Below are 20,467 nucleotides of genomic sequence, written 5' to 3' on the forward strand. Positions count from 1 at the left end.
CATGGTAAAGTATTGAAAATAAAATGAAAAAATATATTAATATTTGGCGCGGAATGGTGGAGGGAAAGAGACAATGAAAAAATGAGTTAAGGACGAAACGACGCTTCCAATGTCAGCATAGTACACGCGTCGACACAGGAGAATACAACCCATTGCATGCACTGTTACTTTTTTTCTTTTTTTACTTTCTACTTTAATACCAGTACCTTTTACCATTGCTACAGTAACTACTTGAATTGGAAAATTTTGAGTCTATTAAATGTTGTGTAAATTTGGAAATTGTATTATGCTGATTAATTATAATTTATTTTTTAATATAAAAAAATGGTAATAACTGTATCGTTTTTGTAATATAGAAATCAGATTATACTTGTTTGAATCACGGTAAATAGTACTAATAATTAAAGGAATATAGTTTTGGTGAAATTAATTAATGGGTTAAGTGGAGTAAGTAAGTCAAATTGTGGAAATTGTACTCGCACATAAAATTGAATCATTGTATTTTGTTTTTAGTTAATATTTCTCAATTACCCACAATAATAAATTATATCTTTAAAACTAAGTTCATGTACTAGCAATGTTTTTTTTATCTAAATCAACCACTAGTCCGTATGATGTCGTATTCCTAAGCACGCATGTTTAATTTTGTTTTAATGTAAATAGAGTGAAAATATTATATAATAAAGATTATAGCTTTAACCAAGATTATATAGAGATAATGCAAATCGAGTATTAACTTGCGTCATTATTTATTTTTAAATGATAAAATTAAAATTTAACTTTTTTAATGTATTTTAACTTTTTTTAATTTAAAAAAAAATCTTTTTTATCTAATTAGTAACGAAAATTTTAATTTAATAAGAAAATAGGTTGTTTTTCCTTTTCATTAAATATGTTGACATAAGTTTGACTGTTTTTTCAAATTGAGGACATGTAGTAATATTTGTATTTTTACCAATGAATGAGTAATTAGTAATTAATTGGGGTTATTTGTTTTATACGATTAAACATACGCAACGATCCACATTGTACAGACCCGTCTCTCTGTCCTTGAACCCCACTCACCTTTTACCCTAAAAAGCAGCGTTTGGTTCCTTCATAAACCTCTCTCTCTCTTTCTCTCGCTGCACTTTGTCTATTCAGCGAAACTTCGATACCAGAGAGACTCTCTGTGTGTTAGTGGACACACTCTCATCACTCATCACTCATCACGCACAAAACAAACAAATAACCACTGTCTCTCTTTACTCATTTTCTTCTTATTTCTCTCTTAATAACGCACACCCAAATCTTTTATCTAAATAAAGCTTTCATTTTTATCTAATTTAACTAAAAGGGTTCTTCAAATGGCACCTAGTTTTGATTGTGCTTCTAGTCTTCTTTGCACCGAGGATACCAGTGTTTTCGATGATGCTGAATATCAGGGTACTGTTGAGGTCTACGAGGATTCCTGGCGTCCTAGCTTCGATCATCGGAGGGGTCAAGATGACTTTGGGGGTGTTGCCGATGAGTTGCCATTACAGAGTGAAGAGTGTTTCAGGCTGATGTTGGAAAAGGAATGGCAACAATGGGTTGGTGAGGATTACTTGAATAGATTTCACTTTGGGGATTTGGATTTTGGTGCTAGAAATGAAGCAATTGATTGGATTCTAAAGGTAGGTTTTGTTTGATCTTTCTTGGTTTTAATCTTCTTTTTAAAGGTTTTTGATCCTGAAACTGATAAAAATTGTGTTTTTTTGGGTTTCTTTTGATGGGTCTGAAATGGAAAAATGAACATCGATTTAATGAACTATCTCTTTATGGATGCATACCTTTTTCTGTGTTTGATGATGATCCATTGCTTGATGAGTAATGGATTCTGTTTGTATTGGCTGAAATGATTAATTGAATGGAGTCTTATGTTCATGCAATTTATGGATTGGATTGGATTGAATTAGATTGGATTGGATTGAGACAAGTTCAGATTCATGTTTCTCTAATTGCTATTTTCTCTGTGATTTATAGGTTGTTGCCCATTTCGGTTTCGGTCCGTTGTGTGCTTATCTATCTATTAATTACATGGATCGGTTCCTTTCCGCGTATGAATTACCAGTAAGTTAATGAATGAAGAGAAGAAGGTTTTTGTGTCCTGCATTGGTTTTGATCTAATGTTATGTTTGTAATCGTGCAGAAGGGGCGAGTTTGGACAATGCAATTGTTGGCTATAGCTTGTTTATCTTTGGCAGCCAAATTAGAGGAAACCGATGTTCCTATGATTCTTGATTTGCAGGTAGGAAACTAGGAACTTGCATTTTTTTCAATGTCGGGTGTTCGTTAAATCAATCTATTGTTGCATGTATTAATCTTTTTTTTACCGATTCTTTTGCGCAGATTGGTGAATCCAAGTTTCTATTTGAAGCTAAAACTATTCAGAGAATGGAGCTTCTTGTGCTAAGCACATTGAAGTGGAGAATGCAATCAATTACTCCTTTCTCATTCATTGAATATTTCCTTACTAAGATTAATGATAATGATAAGAGTTCATTAAGTTCTTCCATTTCCCAATCCACTAAACTCATATCGAACACCGTTAAAGGTACCTAAAACATTTCCTTCCATAACTTCATTTCACCAATCTGTTGCATTGTAAATAAGTTAAACCATGAATTAGAGGAATCGAAGTTCATTAATTTTGATGGTATGAATTCAATGCAGGAATTGAATTCTTGGAATTCAAACCATCAGAGATTGCAGCAGCATTGGCTACATATGTTGTGGGCGAAACACAAGCAATAGATGCTAGCAAATCAATATCTACTCTGACTCAATACATAGAAAAGGTAAAGATTGTGGTCCATTTCAAAATCAGAACAACATAATCTATATAATTCTCACATACACACTTTCAGTGTAAACGTTCTTTACAGTGTCAATTGAGGATGAGTTAGTCTCACATATTGCGATTTTAGTGATGACTACTCATGACTCGTTGATTATTGACAATATGACTAAGTGTGGAATGAATGAACAATGTTATGCAGGAGAGATTAATGAAGTGTGTTGAAAAGATCGAAGCAATGTCATTGAACAGTGTTGTGACTGGCAAGAATTCAAGTGCGTCTGTCCCTAGTGTGCCACAAAGTCCAATAGGTGTGTTGGATACAACATTGTGTTTCAGCTACAAGAGTGATGACACCACCAATGGTGGTGATGGTCCATGTTCTTCTTCACATAATACTAGTCCAGATGCTAAGAGGAGGAAGCTAAACAAAGGCTGTGAATCAGAGCTTTTGTAGTTATGTGGCTTTGGAAATTTTTACCATATTCCATAAGTTTACTTTTCCCCAAAAATGGACATTTATGTGTGTTTTATGGAAGGTGTCCCCTCAATTTAATACAAAAAAAAGATAGCTAGAAATAATTATAAAAAAAATATAAATATTTTAGAATCAAAACTATATAAGGTGGGTCATGAATGGAAGATGGTGATAAAATGAATGGTCCATATGTTCATGAGATTGCATGCTATTGGCATGAAGTGAGTGAAATTTACCAGCTGTTGGATATTTTGTGCATCTTTTAACAGTTGGAGAAAATTTTAGGAGGGGAATAATAATTATAAATTCAGTTTATTATTTATGTAAGTAAAGTATGAGGTTTTCATTGTTTCTCAATTCTTCTATATTTTACAGTTTTAATATGAATAGAGACTTACAAAAGAGAGTGTTAAAGTGTTATTTAATCTGTTTTGGTTAGTGAGAAAGCTTTGCAATTTGTTGCCAAACGTGCTTCACTTTATCGCAGAAAAGCTTCTTTTTTTGTTGTTGCAAGTTTCACGTTAGCTTTGACTGTTAGATCATTGCTTTATTGTGGATATAAGATATAAGCTCTGTTCTGAATGCACTAACGGTTAGCAGCCCACAGAGAAGTGTAAAAAAAAGGGAATTGCTCTTTCATTGCAAATTGATGAGATTTTTTTTTGTCAAAATTTAGTTTGAACTGCATGTGTGCGGGTGACGATTCTGAATATGCATATTTGTAAATATTATTAATTAAAATTCAGTGGATGGTCGGAGATGCATCTTCGGACGGGATGAATACATTATTAATCTACGTCAGAAACTTCCTTTTTCTTATTTATTTGTATCAAAATTCACTAAACCTACAACAATTTTCTATTGGTGTTTCATCCATTTTAGGTTCTATCAATTTTGTAACAAATATCTCCAACATGCGTGGACCTGGAATGACTATGCATACTATTTGTGTGGTCCGTTCCAGTAACAACATTCCCAATTTTATTATCACTCCTACCCACTAAGTAAAGGAGTCCAGTCTGAGTAGCTGGATCATCGAAAGACTTCCATTAGTGAATCGTTATAACATTTTGTATCGATAGCGCTTCTTTTTGAGGAGATTTCGTCTTTGATCCATGCTTGCGATCTTGGTTGTGAAATTAAAATTAATAACTTGTTTTAGTTACATTAGGTAGTGTGCAGTCGAAATAGGTAGCCTAAATAGACATGCATTGAAAGTTTTTTGGAGTTTAGGGTCGCAATGGTGTTTTTGCTACTTCTGCAAAACCCTTTTGTCCAGAGATGCATCTCCGATTTCTTTATGAACTATTTTTGCATATGTATCTCCGGAGTCGGACGTGGAAAAATTTTGGTTGTATTTTTTATTTGCCTATCTGATTTTATTGCAGATGTAATGGTTGAAAACAACCCTGACAGAATTAGGCTCGAATATGTGTCCCTAACCACGTCTGTACGATGTGAGAGGGTCACTAGCATGACCACGAGGCTACGAGTGGATGAAACCTTGTTTGATGGTTCATAGCGTCGAGGTTCCCAACCATCTGATTCTACTTCACGTAGCCGCCAGTCTCTTGCCTCCATTTCACGGGGACACAAGTCCCCAGATGATGAAACAACACCTAAAGCTCCTGAGGAAGTCGTTGTTGATGCTCCTTTAGAGACTTATCCAGGAGGCCCATTGAACGCCTTTTTACTTCATTTATATGTTGCTAGGCATGTCTAGGAATGAGATATATATTTATTTACTTTTATATATGTTTTAAACTAATTGATTGCAACTGATGGTGATATATTTTTTACAGGAACGTTCGTGTTTGAAATTGGTTAACCAGAATCGTAAGATATTGGAATTGGGGCACCCCACTACTGGTTGGTTCCAGGATATTTCCGATATTCCGGTCTTGTCGGTTTATGTTTTGTTGTGTACATGGCCATAAATCATGATATGTAGGTGTCATTTGCAGAGAGGTGGCATTCATAGACGTCATATTTCCACCTTCCTATAGTCGAGATAACCATCACCCTGGATGACGTCTCATGCCCCATGCATATTTCCATCAGAGGAAAATTACTAGGCTACAGAAGGGTCAGTAGAGAGGAAGTCGTCGAGATGATGGTCACCCATTTGAGGGCAGACCCAACTAAGGTCTCAAAAGAGGTAGCCGACACTTTATAGAGTTAACAGAGATAGAAGGTTCATAGCAGAGAGAATAATCAAAGAGAAAGAGATAGATCAATCGCCATACATCATGGCTCATACATCAACTATTATGCCTTTTAACCACTAGCCATTATTTGATTCTATTATTTTTTAGCTTAGACTTTTCTCTCTCACTACTATAAAATAGATCTTTCGTAACAGTCATTTTACAATGGCTTCTTGGAACTTACAGTTTTATTTTTTAATTTTATTTTTAAGCCACTTTATATGTGTTTATTGAGTTTCTTCACCGTTCTTAAACAAATCTTTGTCGTCTATTTAGTGAGTACACTACCATTAGTGATTTGCGTTAAACCTAAAACTTAGATGAACTTCCAACTTAGACGAACTCCATCTTATACCTCCAAACATCTTCTTCCATTTACGACACTCTATTTATCCACTAAACCAAGCTTGAAAATATCATTTCTTCCATAAACAAAACTCAAAAACATCATTTCTTTCATTAATAAATTTCAAAACTCCATCACATCTTCTCCAATTTGAATGAAACAAGGAAAACATGGATTCAAGTTAGCAATGTTAGTTATTGTTGTTCTTGTTGTTGTTTTTGTTGTTCTTTTTCTTGTTGTTATTATTGTTGTTGTTGTTGTTGTCGTTGTTCTTATTGTTCTTCTTGTTGTTCTTTTTGTTGTTGTTATTGTTGTTTTTTGTTATTGTTGTTGTTGTTCTTCTTCTTCTTCTTCTTCTTCTTCTTGTTATTGTTTTTGTTTTTGTTGTTGTTGTTGTTCTTGTTGTTATTTTTTTATTCTTATTCTTCTTCTTGTTGTTGTTGTTCTAATAATGCATTTTTTATATTAAAAGACATACAACAATGGTTGTTTAAAGTAACCGTTATGATAGATTGAGATATGAAACAATGATTATTTAAAGTAACCGTTTTGGTACGTAGGGTGCTACTTGACTTATAATCACAGTAGCACGACCGTGGTGGAAACCATTATACATACAATCACACCTTACCTCACAATGGTTGGTCCAACATGGTGGTATCCCTTTTCCAATCGTTGTGATGGGTGTTTTCTATAGTAGTGTCTCTTCCCATGTCATAACTAATGATTATCAAAGAATTTTTTATGTTATTCACTAGACATTGGTGACTCATCATTCATATGGGTCTGCTTTCACGTGGCTTGTTATTCATTACATTATCTTTTCCTTTGAAATCAATCTTGCTCTCAAGGTTAAAGTTATGATAATTTGCCTTGATATCATCAATATCTTTCCAAGTTGCTTCATCTTGTAGACAATTATCATATTGTACTAATATCTTACCAATCTGATTTAGTCCCCTAATTATCGTCCGAGTAGATAAAATCTCCATAGGATGCATGAATAACCCCAGTTTAGTTACTGTGAGAAGCAATTGTACGTAGGTTTCCTGAGCAATTCCCTTGAATATTTTAACCAGAGACGCAAGAAAAACATGATGGATTCTTGTAGTTTAAGTTAACTATAACTTGTAAGCAACATTATTGTTCCACTATAGAACCAAAATTGGTGTTGATTAATGACATATGACTCTAGAATCAGCAGTGCTGATCTCCGGTATGGTGGTGCAAGTTGGACCTGCATGGTTAGTACTCAAACACCCAAGTCAGTTTAGAGTCCAAGATAAATTGACACTTTATAGAGTTAACACCAAGAACAAAGACCATTCACACGTATCACAATGAAATATAAATGCATTTCAAAATTTATCATGCATACTCACCAAGCACAAAGCAAATCAAATTGCTTCCACACACATATATCCAATTCAGCATGTATTTGTCTTTGACATACCCTATTAATTACCATTAAATATTGCATTTACAGTATTAATAGTTCATTAATTAGCATAGTATTTTCAGTTAACATTGCACAACAATGCCAAGCATTCCAATTTCAATGCAAATCAACACATAAGCATCCAAACTCATTTTCATTCTCCACAAATAATTCATGTTAAATGATTCAAATTCTGACATCTACTAACTTTAATTCACTATATCAATGCACTAACAGTACCATGATGGCTTGCCTCAAGCCAAAGCAACCAAATTAACATTAATTTCACATCATTGCTAATAACTCATACATGCTTAACTAACTCACACCCTAACCATAACTAACATTCAGGAACATCACAACTAACTAACTCTAGCATAGAGTTAACAACAATGAACACAAACTAACAATCTCAACAATTAGCAAATGCCAACTGAATCGAAGAGGAAATCATTCTAACCTAAGAAATGTAAGGTCCACTCGAGCAGCAAAGCTGCCCAGGCAGGTCCTATTGAAGTAAAGCCAATTTTTTAAACCCAAAAAACGTCACTACTTTTGAGTAGCATTCAGAGAAAAAAAACTGCAAAGGTAATTCAAATAATTTGCGTGATTTACCTACTCTTGGATTGCTTGAAAAGGTCCAAAACATTACTGATATGGAAAATCGACGTTTCAAAGTGAAGGTGAGAAAAACAAGAAAGGGAGGGTTTGAATTGTTTGAAAAATAAGCGCTTTTGCAAAATGAAATCACACAATGATTTTATACTGGTTCGCTTATAACACAAAGCTACTCCAGTCCACCCGGCCAAGGTGATTTCGCCTTCAACAAGGACTTAATCCACTAATCTTGAAAGATTACAAACAACCCCTAAGAGAGAAGAAAATCTCTTAGTCCTCTCAAGTCTACAGACTACAAAGAGTCACTTGAGGAAATCAAATAAAAATTAGATACAAGATGTGTAATCTAGAGTGCTTCTAAGAAAGCAAATATTACAAACTTAAGAACAAATTTTTCACTTGATAAGCACAAGCTTAGTGAAAATCTTTGAAGAACAAAGATGTTTTTCTTGAGCGTGATATGATTTCAGTATAGTTTTGGCTAGTGATTTCTCTATTTTTGAATGTTGATTTCTTCTCTTATTTATAGGGGTTGAAGTAGAGTTGAAGTAGCGTTGAATCTGTTGGATATTGAGATGTAGTTACGCCATTCCATTAATAGCTTCTGCAGTAGACTTTTTCTCTTAGAAGTGACTACTTACCACAATTAGTATCTTCTCTCTTGGAAGTGGAGATTAACGTCTCTTTCTAATTGAGGAAATCTATTTGCAGAACTTTAACTTGGCTTAAACGTTACTTTATCATGATTAACAATTCTGATTAGAGTCTTTGTGTATATGGAGAAACTGGCTTCTGATGTTATCTCTTGAAAGTTCAGATGGCGCTGATAACTTCAGAATTTACAGAAGGCATTTGTTCAGAGTCAGAGCTTCTAGACTTTACTTCATGTTCAGATGCTTCTGATACTTTGTAGTTTTGTCCAGAGTCAGAGCTTCTTGAAACGAGATTCCTCTTTAGATGCTTCTGATACTTGAGATTTTGCATCTGATCTTGTATTGCATCTGATGACATCATCAGATTTATTTCTTCTTTCTATAGAACCCTGCACACTTAGAAACTTTTCGTTAGGGTGCCATTTTTGGTTTCAACCTTTGTTATCATCAAAATCATGGAATCTGTTGTAGAACAATTTTTGTTCTTACAATCTCCCCCTTTTTGATGATGACAAAACAAATAAAATTATCAGATGAAACATGAAAAATATTAGATCAGATAGACAAAAGCTCCCCCTGAGTTAGTACTAGGGAGTTCAGAAGTTCTTACCAGAGCTTTCCAAGCAATAAGATTTCTGAAAAACTTTCTGCAATTTCTTAATTTTAATGTTAGAGTTATTTAATCAGAGCTATTATCTAATCAGAGCTATTTATATCAGAACTATTTTTATAATTGTTTCAGAATGCTTAAGGTTTTAGACATAATTTTCATCAGAGCTATTTAATAATTTCTCCCCCTTTTTGGCATAATCAAAAAGGCATAAAAAATGAAAAGAATAATAGAGAGAAAAACACTTCATTAAAAAGCACAAAGGCAAACAGCAGTCAAAACAACAGATTCAACAGAATATCAGAGCTAAAAAAAAGATAGAAGCAAAAACACTAGGCAAGCAAACAAAATAAATCCTAAGTGCCTAAGGGTTTGGAGGTTGAGGAAGTCTCTGAAGCAACATGGCAAACATGTTCTGGATGTTTTCATTCAGAGCATCTTGCTTGTCCATCCTGGCACGAAGCTCATTCTGATCTTTCTTGATCTCTTGCTGATCTTGCTTGATCTCCTTCAGAGTGTTAAGAATCAGAGGGATCGCAGAGGAAGACTCCCCCTGAATCAGAGCCTGCTGAGCTTCAGCTTCAGCAGCAGCTTGGGCTTCTGCATCTGCCTTAGCCTTGGCTTCAGCTTCCTGAATCCTTAGAAGTTCTGCTTCCTTTGCCAGGCGTTCTTCTTCCAACCTCTTAGCTTCTTCTTCAGCTTCCCTGGCCAACCTTTCTTCCTCTAACCTTCTGGCCTCAGCTTCTCTAGCCAGTCTCTCTTGGAGTCTTTCCTCAGAGTCTCTGATGTAGCCATTTCTGACTTGTTCAGAGATACTCTTCAGCCTATAAGACTCAGAGGTCATCCAACTAATGACTCTGTTCCAGTGTGTCCTAACAGATTTAGGATCATCACTAACTTCAGAGTTTTTAGCCAGAGACTTGATCTTCTGGACTGAGGCTTCTGCAACCTGTATAATGGCCTCCTCAAGGGTAGGTATGGTAAGTTCAGGTTCAGGTTCAGGTTCAGGTGAATGAGGTGGAGAGTTTTGAGGGCTGAGATTTAGAGGTTGAGGTTCAGTTTGTTGAGGTTCAGATTCTGCTTGAAGTTCAGAATCTGCGTCTGGTTGAAGACTAGGGGATGAAGCATATAATGGATTTAGGTCTAAAGGGTCAGAGTCTGGTCCAGGTACAGCGGGAATAAATGGTGGAGTGATATTAGAGGTGAAGGGATCAGATGGTTGAGTTTCAGAGGGTAAGGTTGTTGTTTGTTGTGGAAGGGAAGTTTGATTTTCAGAGGAGATGGTTGTTGTTTGTTGTGGAATAGAAGTTTGGAGGGTTGAGGTTACTTCAGTTTGTGTTTGAGTTTGTGGGGCGAAATTTTTAGCATAGATTTCAGCTATTGTTGGGGAGTTTGGGTCAGAGTGTTCTTGGTCAGAGGACTCTTGTTCAGAGAACTCTTGGTCAGAGGAAGGGGAAAGGTAAGGGGGTGATTCATATTCAGAGGATGAGGAAGAGCTGTGGTGATATAGTTGATTAGGGTCAGAGGTTGTTGTGAAATTACGAGCAATTTTTAGAACAGGTGGAGGTTGAGAGGTTCTGGTGATTGAGGGTGGTATTTCAGAGGTGGTATATATTGGTTGAGAGGAGAGAGGGTTAGAGGAAGCCATTATAGATTCAGAAGAGACAGGAGGAATAGACTTACCAGAAGAGACATTCAGAGGTGCTGAAGCTTTGGTGCCAGAGGTTTCTCCAAGTCTGGCTTTCTTTGCCTTCCTTGCTTCCTCAGCTATCTTCTTCTCAGAAAGACCTCTTTTGTATCTGACCAGATCTTCTACAGAGTCCAGACAGTCTTCAAGGCGGAAATCAGAGATATCAATGCCTTCATCCAGACGATCCTGAAGGTAGATAGCAATGGCATCTCTGGGTTCATTCTTGAAGAACCTTTCAAGGCCATGAGGCATCTTCCTCTGATCCTTCAGAGCTTCCCAGGTTACTTCCATAGTGGGCTTGACTCTGATGTCTTTGATGATTCCCATACTCCTCAGATTTTTGGCATTCAGAGGCTTTCCAACGTCAATTGCCAGATCATCCATACATCTGGTCTTCTCCAGAGCATCTACCAGCCCATGCTCAATGAAGATGTCAGAGAGCAATCTACCCAGAGGAATGTAGGATCTGGGCTTCATGTTATTCCTCGTTTCTCTGACTGAATCCCTCAGATATCTGAAGAGGAGAACAGGGAGGTTGATAGGAATACCCTTCTGAATACAGTAGAGGATGCATTTCTGGTCAGCATTTATGTAATCTGAAGAGTTGGAGGCTGGACGATGATGGATTGTTCCCAGAATAATCTTCAGCCAAACTCGGAGGTTCTGATGAAGCTCCTTGTTCTTAGATGGGTTTCCTTCAACATTTGCTTTGAAGATTGTAGGGTTAATGACTTCTGTGATGCGCTTGGACCTTGGAGGAATGTTGTAAATCCTTTTACCTCCAGCTTTCTCCATGTTTAGCAAGGAAGCAATTGATGCTTCAGTGATGACAATCTTCACACCCAGAACAAACGAGACAATGAACTGGTCATCAGCATCTGCACATCTCCAGAATTCTTTCACCAGAAGAGGATAAATTGGGCCATAAAGCCTGTTGAAGTAGGTTTCCCAACCTTGCTTGTGAAGATCTTCAGTAAGATCAACACCATTTCTTCTTAAATTCTCAAAATCCACCAGCGATTCACACAGTACATCTAAACCTTCAAAGGGAGTTGAAAGGTTTATGTGTTGTTCGCGTTCCAAAATGTGAGGTTCTTTGTAGACTGGGGTTGTGGTAACGTCTACAACCATGGGTGTTTGAGTGTTTGAGGTTTGGGGATTAGAAGCGGCTTCCATTTGTTGGGAGAAGTTAAAAACTTCTTGCTCTAGAGGATTCATGACTAAGATTGATGAAGAAGATGAAGAACTGAGAAAGTTGCAGAGAAAACTTCGAGAGAGGGTTTAGGGTTTAAGAGTGAGTGAGAGTGATAAGTGTGTGAAATGTGAGAAAAGTGTTTATATACCTAAGGGTAAAAACACATGCAAAACGACACATTTAATTGCGTTGGAACAGAACACAAGATTTGCACGCTAGGGGGGAAAAAATGATTATAGCTAATAAATGAATGTCTAATCCCAACAGTAAGCACACTGCTCGAGGAGATTTCAAGCGTTCTGACCTTTGATTTCTTTTGACAGTTGTCTAGAAGTTCTAGGGTTAGACGCATGTTCCCCACGTGTTGATGTATCTGATCTTCAGGAATACCAAAGGATTTCTGAAGATTTCTAACTCAGATATCTTCTTAACTTGGTAGAAGTATCAGAGTCAGAGGCAGAAGTGTATTTGTTTTTATCAGAGTCTCATTTTACATGTTCAGAGCCAAATTTTACTCAGGACAATTTTTAATGTTCAGATTTTCTAAGATAAAAAGAAATCTATCTTCAGCTAGAGGCTTAGTAAAGATATCTGCCCATTGATGTTCTGTATCAATGAACTTCAGCGTTACTATCCCTTTCTGAACATAGTCTCTAATAAAATGATGTTTTATTTCTATGTGTTTGGCTCTGGAATGTAAAATAGGATTCTTACTCAAACAAATAGCAGCAGTATTATCACAAAGGATAGGAATGTTACTCTCAAATATCTGAAGATCTTCTAGCTGATGCTTCATCCAGAGCATCTGAGTTGTGCACAGTGATGCTGAGATGTATTCTGCTTCTGCAGTTGATAGAGCGATAGTTGACTGTCTTTTGCTAGCCCAGGAGATTAGATTGTTTCCCAGAAGCTGGCAATTTCCAGATGTGCTTTTTCGTTCTATTCTATCTCCTGCATAATCTGCATCACAATAACCAGAAAGCCTATACTCTGATGTTTTCTCATACATCAGGCCCAGGTTAGGAGTTCCTTTCAGATACTTAAGAATTCTCTTAACAGCTGTTAAATGAGATTCTCTAGGATCTGATTGGAATCTGGCACAAAGACAAACGCTAAAGAGAATATCAGGACGAGTAGCAGTCAGATAGAGAAGAGAGCCTATCATACCTCGATAGAGCTTCTGACAAACCTTGTTGCTTACCTCTTCCTTTTCCAGAATGCAAGTTGGGTGCATAGGAGTCTTTGCAGAGTTGCATTCAGACATATCAAACTTCTTCAGAACATCTTTAATGTACTTGCTTTGATGAATGTACGTGACTTCTGGAGTTTGATTGATTTGAATTCCCAGAAAGAACTTTAGTTCTTGCATTAGACTCATTTCAAATTCTGCCTGCATTAACTTGGAAAATTCTTGGCAAACAGAGATATTAGCAGAACCAAAAATAATGTCATCAACATAAATTTGGCATATCATGAGATCATTTTCATGATTTTTACAGAAGAGTGTAGAATCAACTTTCCCTCTGATAAAATTTTGTTCCAGAAGAAAATTGCTCAGACGTTCATACCAAGCTCTGGGGGCTTGTTTTAGTCCATATAAAGATTTTTTAAGTTTGAAAACATGTTCTGGAAAGTTTGAATTTTCAAAACCAGGAGGTTGATTAACATACACTTCTTCTGAAATATAACCATTAAGAAATGCACTCTTGACATCCATTTGGTATAATTTGATAGAATGATTAATAGCAAAAGATACAAGAAGACGAATAGATTCTAACCTTGCGACTGGAGCAAAAGTTTCATTATAATCAATACCTTCTTGTTGACTATAACCTTGAGCTACCAGTCGAGCTTTGTTTCTGACAACTTCTCCTTTCTCGTTCAGTTTGTTTCTGAACACCCATCTGGTTCCAATGACATGAGTGCCTCTGGGTTTAGGAACGAGATCCCAGACATCATTCTTGGAGAATTGATCTAACTCTTCTTGCATAGCTGCCACCCAATCGTTATCTTGAAGAGCTTCATCACAGGACGTAGGCTCAATCAGAGACACTAGTCCCAGAGGAATATCTTCAGAAGTTCTGAAGGTAGATCTGGTTCTAACAGGTTCATCTTTGTTTCCCAAAATCAAATCTTCAGATACGTTGCTACGACTCTTGACTTTCCTTGGAATTTCTGGAGATTTAATTTCTTCAGAGTCTGGAGTGACAGTTGCTTCTGGAGTTTTCTCAGATTCTACCAGAGTGATCTCTAAATCTGCAAACTTTTCAACTAGCTTTGACTTTTCAGGGTCAAGCTTATCATCAAATCTAACATGAATTGATTCCTCCACAATTTTGGTTTCTGTGTTGTATACTCTGTAGCCTTTAGAGCGTTCTGAGTATCCTAACATAATACCTTTTTGTGCTTTGGAATCAAACTTGTTCAGATGTTCTTTAGTATTTAATATAAAGCAAATGCATCCAAAAGGATGAAAATATGAGATGTTGGGTTTTCTTCCCTTACACAGTTCATAGGGAGTCTTATCCAGAATAGGTCTAATAGAGATTCTATTCTGAATGTAACACGCTGTATTTACAGCTTCTGCCCAAAAGTGCTTTGCTACATTTGTTTCATTGATCATGGTTCTGGCCATTTCTTGGAGTGTCCTATTCTTCCTCTCTACAACTCCATTTTGTTGTGGAGTTCTAGGGCAGGAGAAATCATGGGATATTCCATTAGAATCAAATAGTTCTTCAAAATCTTTATTTTCAAATTCTCCACCATGATCACTTCTGACTCTAACAATTTTAGAGTCAAATTCTTTTTGCACTTTAGAACAGAAACTGGTGAATACAGAGTGAGACTCACTCTTGTGCTTTAGGAATTTTACCCATGTCCAGCGGCTGTAATCATCAACGATTACAAGTCCATACTTCTTTCCATTGACTGATGCTGTTTTCACAGGACCAAATAAGTCAATGTGAAGAAGCTCCAGAGGCTTGGAGGTAGAAACAACATTTTTCTTTTTAAAAGATGTTTTTGAAAACTTTCCTTTCTGACAAGCTTCACACAGAGCATCTGAAGAAAACTTCAGTTTAGGTAAGCCTCTGACTAACTCAAGTTTAGTTAGCTGAGAAAGTTTCCTCATGCTAATGTGGCCTAAGCGTCTATGCCATACCCATTGCTCTTCGTGAACTGACATTAAACATTTAACATTTTGATCTTTTAAATCAGAAAGATTTATTTTATAAATGTTGTTTTTCCTCTTGCCTGTGAAAAGGACAGAGCCATCGTTCTGACTAATGGCTTTACACGTTTTTTGATTAAAGATTACATCATAACCGTTATCACTTAATTGACTTATGGATAACAAGTTATGCATTAATCCTTCTACATAAAGAACATCAGATATAGAGGGAAGAGTACCATTACCAATAGTTCCGGAGCCTCTGATCCTTCCTTTCTGATCTCCTCCGAAGCCTACAAAGCCAGCGTCTTTAAGTTCCAGGCTTTGGAACATAGACTTTCTTCCCGTCATATGTCGCGAGCATCCAGAGTCCAGGTACCATGACTGGTGTCTGAACTTTGCTGCATAGGATATCTGCAACATAGATAATCTTATCTTTCGGTACCCAGAATCTCTTGGGTCCTTTCAGATTAGTTTTCCCAGAGTTTCTTACAACTTTGGGTCTTCTAGCATTTTTAAATTTGTGTTCTTGTGTGTGTGTATAGTGGTATGAAAAAGGTGATTTAATTTGGTTACTGGTAGAAGTTTTATCAGAATCAGAATCATACCCAATTCCCCTTTTATTATTCTGACTTACTCCATAAATCATGGATGCCATAATACTCCTATCTATTCCACTCTTCAGAAACTTCTGAAAGGCTTCTTCATATTTATAAATAATTTCATTTGAAGTTTGTGGTGCTTGAGACAACGCTTCTTCTAATTTTAAGCTTTTTGTTTTAGCTCCATCTCTTTCTAACGTTAAAGATTTGATTGTATCTTCATGTGCTAGAATTGTTGTCTCAAGTTCACTACATTCTTCAGATTTTGCTTTAAGAAGGCCTTTAATGCTTTTAACTTTTTGTTTTAATTTCTGAAGAGAGGTAAGAGTTTCTGATAAACATGATTCTAAGTCAGATCTAGAAAGTTCAGAAAATACCTCTTCAGATTCTTCATCTGAGCTGCTGGATGTGGTAGCCATAAATGCTACGTTGGCTTGTTCATCAGAGTCAGATTCTGATGATCCTGATTCACTATCGTCCCAGGTGGCCATTAATCCCTTCTTTGTTCTGAAGGCATTTTTCTTGAAGCTTTCTTTCTTAGAGTTATCTTTCTTCAGCTTGGGGCATTCATTTCTATAATGACCTGTTTCTTTACATTCAAAACAGGTAATATCTTTATTAGGTTTACCTTTTGAAGTTGACTCTGATCTATCCCCTCTGGGTCTTGATCTTCTGAAGTTGTTGTTGTTCCTTCTTTTCCAGAGTTGCTTAACTCTTCTGGTTAGTAAGGACAGTTCTTCTTCATCATCAGAGTCTTCAGGTTCAGAGTCGTCAGTATCTGCAGTTTCTGCCTGGAGAGCTTTGGTTCTGTCTGACTTCCGTCTTTCAGGTCTGGACTTCAGCGCCACTGACTTGTTCCTTTTCTGAGGCTCATCCTCCTCTAGTTCTATCTCATGGCTTCTGAGAGAACTAACAAGTTCTTCAAGGCTGATACTGTTCAGATCCTTTGATAACTTCAGAGCAGTAACCATAGGTCTCCATTTCTTTGGCAGACTTCTGACAATCTTCTTAACATGATCTGCAGTCGTGTATCCTTTGTCTAGCACTTTAAGACCTGCAATAAGAGTTTGGAATCTGGAAAACATAGCTTCTATAGCTTCGTCATCTTCCATCTTGAAGGCTTCATATTTCTGGATCAACGCCAGAGCCTTCGTCTCCTTGACTTGGGAGTTTCCTTCATGGGTCATCTTCAGAGAGTCAAGTATATCTTTAGCCGTCTCTCTGTTGGTGATCTTTTCGTATTCGTTGTATGATATAGCATTTAGAAGTATTGTTCTGGCCTTGTGATGATTTTTGAACTCACGTTTCTGATCTTCTGACATTTTGCTTCTGGGAACTTCAGCTCCATTTAAGGTTGGAGGTTTGTATCCATCTGTGACAATGTCCCAGAGGTCAGCATCATAACCCAGAAAGAAACTTTCGATTCTATCTTTCCAGTAATCAAACTTTTCTCCATCAAAAACAGGAGGCTTGGCATTGTAAGAATCTTTCTCATTTGAGTGGGCCATTTGTTTTTCTCGCACTGGATCTCTCTACACGGTTAAGTGTTTGATTTGAAAATCAATAACAGAGCCGGAGCTCTGATACCAATTGAAGGTGAGAAAAACAAGAAGGGGGGGTTTGAATTGTTTGAAAAATAAGCGCTTTTGCAAAATGAAATCACACAATGATTTTATACTGGTTCGCTTATAACACAAAGCTACTCCAGTCCACCCGGCCAAGGTGATTTCGCCTTCAACAAGGACTTAATCCACTAATCTTGAAAGATTACAAACAACCCCTAAGAGAGAAGAAAATCTCTTAGTCCTCTCAAGTCTACAGACTACAAAGAGTCACTTGAGGAAATCAAATAAAAATTAGATACAAGATGTGTAATCTAGAGTGCTTCTAAGAAAGCAAATATTACAAACTTAAGAACAAATTTTTCACTTGATAAGCACAAGCTTAGTGAAAATCTTTGAAGAACAAAGATGTTTTTCTTGAGCGTGATATGATTTCAGTATAGTTTTGGCTAGTGATTTCTCTATTTTTGAATGTTGATTTCTTCTCTTATTTATAGGGGTTGAAGTAGAGTTGAAGTAGCGTTGAATCTGTTGGATATTGAGATGTAGTTACGCCATTCCATTAATAGCTTCTGCAGTAGACTTTTTCTCTTAGAAGTGACTACTTACCACAATTAGTATCTTCTCTCTTGGAAGTGGAGATTAACGTCTCTTTCTAATTGAGGAAATCTATTTGCAGAACTTTAACTTGGCTTAAACGTTACTTCATCATGATTAACAATTCTGATTAGAGTCTTTGTGTATATGGAGAAACTGGCTTCTGATGTTATCTCTTGAAAGTTCAGATGGCGCTGATAACTTCAGAATTTACAGAAGGCATTTGTTCAGAGTCAGAGCTTCTAGACTTTACTTCATGTTCAGATGCTTCTGATACTTTGTAGTTTTGTCCAGAGTCAGAGCTTCTTGAAACGAGATTCCTCTTTAGATGCTTCTGATACTTGAGATTTTGCATCTGATCTTGTATTGCATCTGATGACATCATCAGATTTATTTCTTCTTTCTATAGAACCCTGCACACTTAGAAACTTTTCGTTAGGGTGCCATTTTTGGTTTCAACCTTTGTTATCATCAAAATCATGGAATCTGTTGTAGAACAATTTTTGTTCTTACAATCTCCCCTTTTTGATGATGACAAAACAAATAAAATTATCAGATGAAACATGAAAAATATTAGATCAGATAGACAAAAGCTCCCCCTGAGTTAGTACTAGGGAGTTCAGAAGTTCTTACCAGAGCTTTCCAAGCAATAAGATTTCTGAAAAACTTTCTGCAATTTCTTAATTTTAATGTTAGAGTTATTTAATCAGAGCTATTATCTAATCAGAGCTATTTATATCAGAACTATTTTTATAATTGTTTCAGAATGCTTAAGGTTTTAGACATAATTTTCATCAGAGCTATTTAATAATTTCTCCCCCTTTTTGGCATAATCAAAAAGGCATAAAAAATGAAAAGAATAATAGAGAGAAAAACACTTCATTAAAAAGCACAAAGGCAAACAGCAGTCAAAACAACAGATTCAACAGAATATCAGAGCTAAAAAAAAGATAGAAGCAAAAACACTAGGCAAGCAAACAAAATAAATCCTAAGTGCCTAAGGGTTTGGAGGTTGAGGAAGTCTCTGAAGCAACATGGCAAACATGTTCTGGATGTTTTCATTCAGAGCATCTTGCTTGTCCATCCTGGCACGAAGCTCATTCTGATCTTTCTTGATCTCTTGCTGATCTTGCTTGATCTCCTTCAGAGTGTTAAGAATCAGAGGGATCGCAGAGGAAGACTCCCCCTGAATCAGAGCCTGCTGAGCTTCAGCTTTAGCAGCAGCTTGGGCTTCTGCATCTGCCTTAGCCTTGGCTTCAGCTTCCTGAATCCTTAGAAGTTCTGCTTCCTTTGCCAGGCGTTCTTCTTCCAACCTCTTAGCTTCTTCTTCAGCTTCCCTGGCCAACCTTTCTTCCTCTAACCTTCTGGCCTCAGCTTCTCTAGCCAGTCTCTCTTGGAGTCTTTCCTCAGAGTCTCTGATGTAGCCATTTCTGACTTGTTCAGAGATACTCTTCAGCCTATAAGACTCAGAGGTCATCCAACTAATGACTCTGTTCCAGTGTGTCCTAACAGATTTAGGATCATCACTAACTTCAGAGTTTTTAGCCAGAGACTTGATCTTCTGGACTGAGGCTTCTGCAACCTGTATAATGGCCTCCTCAAGGGTAGGTATGGTAAGTTCAGGTTCAGGTTCAGGTTCAGGTGAATGAGGTGGAGAGTTTTGAGGGCTGAGATTTAGAGGTTGAGGTTCAGTTTGTTGAGGTTCAGATTCTGCTTGAAGTTCAGAATCTGCGTCTGGTTGAAGACTAGGGGATGAAGCATATAATGGATTTAGGTCTAAAGGGTCAGAGTCTGGTCCAGGTACAGCGGGAATAAATGGTGGAGTGATATTAGAGGTGAAGGGATCAGATGGTTGAGTTTCAGAGGGTAAGGTTGTTGTTTGTTGTGGAAGGGAAGTTTGATTTTCAGAGGAGATGGTTGTTGTTTGTTGTGGAATAGAAGTTTGGAGGGTTGAGGTTACTTCAGTTTGTGTTTGAGTTTGTGGGGCGAAATTTTTAGCATAGATTTCAGCTATTGTTGGGGAGTTTGGGTCAGAGTGTTCTTGGTCAGAGGACTCTTGTTCAGAGAACTCTTGGTCAGAGGAAGGGGAAAGGTAAGGGGGTGATTCATATTCAGAGGATGAGGAAGAGCTGTGGTGATATAGTTGATTAGGGTCAGAGGTTGTTGTGAAATTACGAGCAATTTTTAGAACAGGTGGAGGTTGAGAGGTTCTGGTGATTGAGGGTGGTATTTCAGAGGTGGTATATATTGGTTGAGAGGAGAGAGGGTTAGAGGAAGCCATTATAGATTCAGAAGAGACAGGAGGAATAGACTTACCAGAAGAGACATTCAGAGGTGCTGAAGCTTTGGTGCCAGAGGTTTCTCCAAGTCTGGCTTTCTTTGCCTTCCTTGCTTCCTCAGCTATCTTCTTCTCAGAAAGACCTCTTTTGTATCTGACCAGATCTTCTACAGAGTCCAGACAGTCTTCAAGGCGGAAATCAGAGA

General features: G+C 37.0%; 1 protein-coding gene across 1 annotated transcript; it reads left to right on the plus strand.

Moving 5' to 3' along the window:
* The first annotated feature begins 1,029 nt into the window (after positions 1–1,029).
* Positions 1,030–3,647, plus strand: LOC127088227 (cyclin-D4-2). Its single transcript, XM_051029138.1, has 6 exons — positions 1,030–1,655; positions 2,005–2,091; positions 2,171–2,269; positions 2,371–2,575; positions 2,695–2,819; positions 3,021–3,647. Exons 1-6 carry the CDS (start codon positions 1,347–1,349, stop codon positions 3,273–3,275), a joined length of 1,080 nt encoding a protein of 359 aa, XP_050885095.1. The 5' UTR covers positions 1,030–1,346; the 3' UTR covers positions 3,276–3,647.
* The last annotated feature ends 16,820 nt before the right edge of the window (positions 3,648–20,467 follow it).

This window comes from Lathyrus oleraceus, chromosome 5 (assembly GCF_024323335.1).
Source record: "Lathyrus oleraceus cultivar Zhongwan6 chromosome 5, CAAS_Psat_ZW6_1.0, whole genome shotgun sequence".
Classification (NCBI taxonomy): Eukaryota; Viridiplantae; Streptophyta; class Magnoliopsida; order Fabales; family Fabaceae; genus Lathyrus; species Lathyrus oleraceus.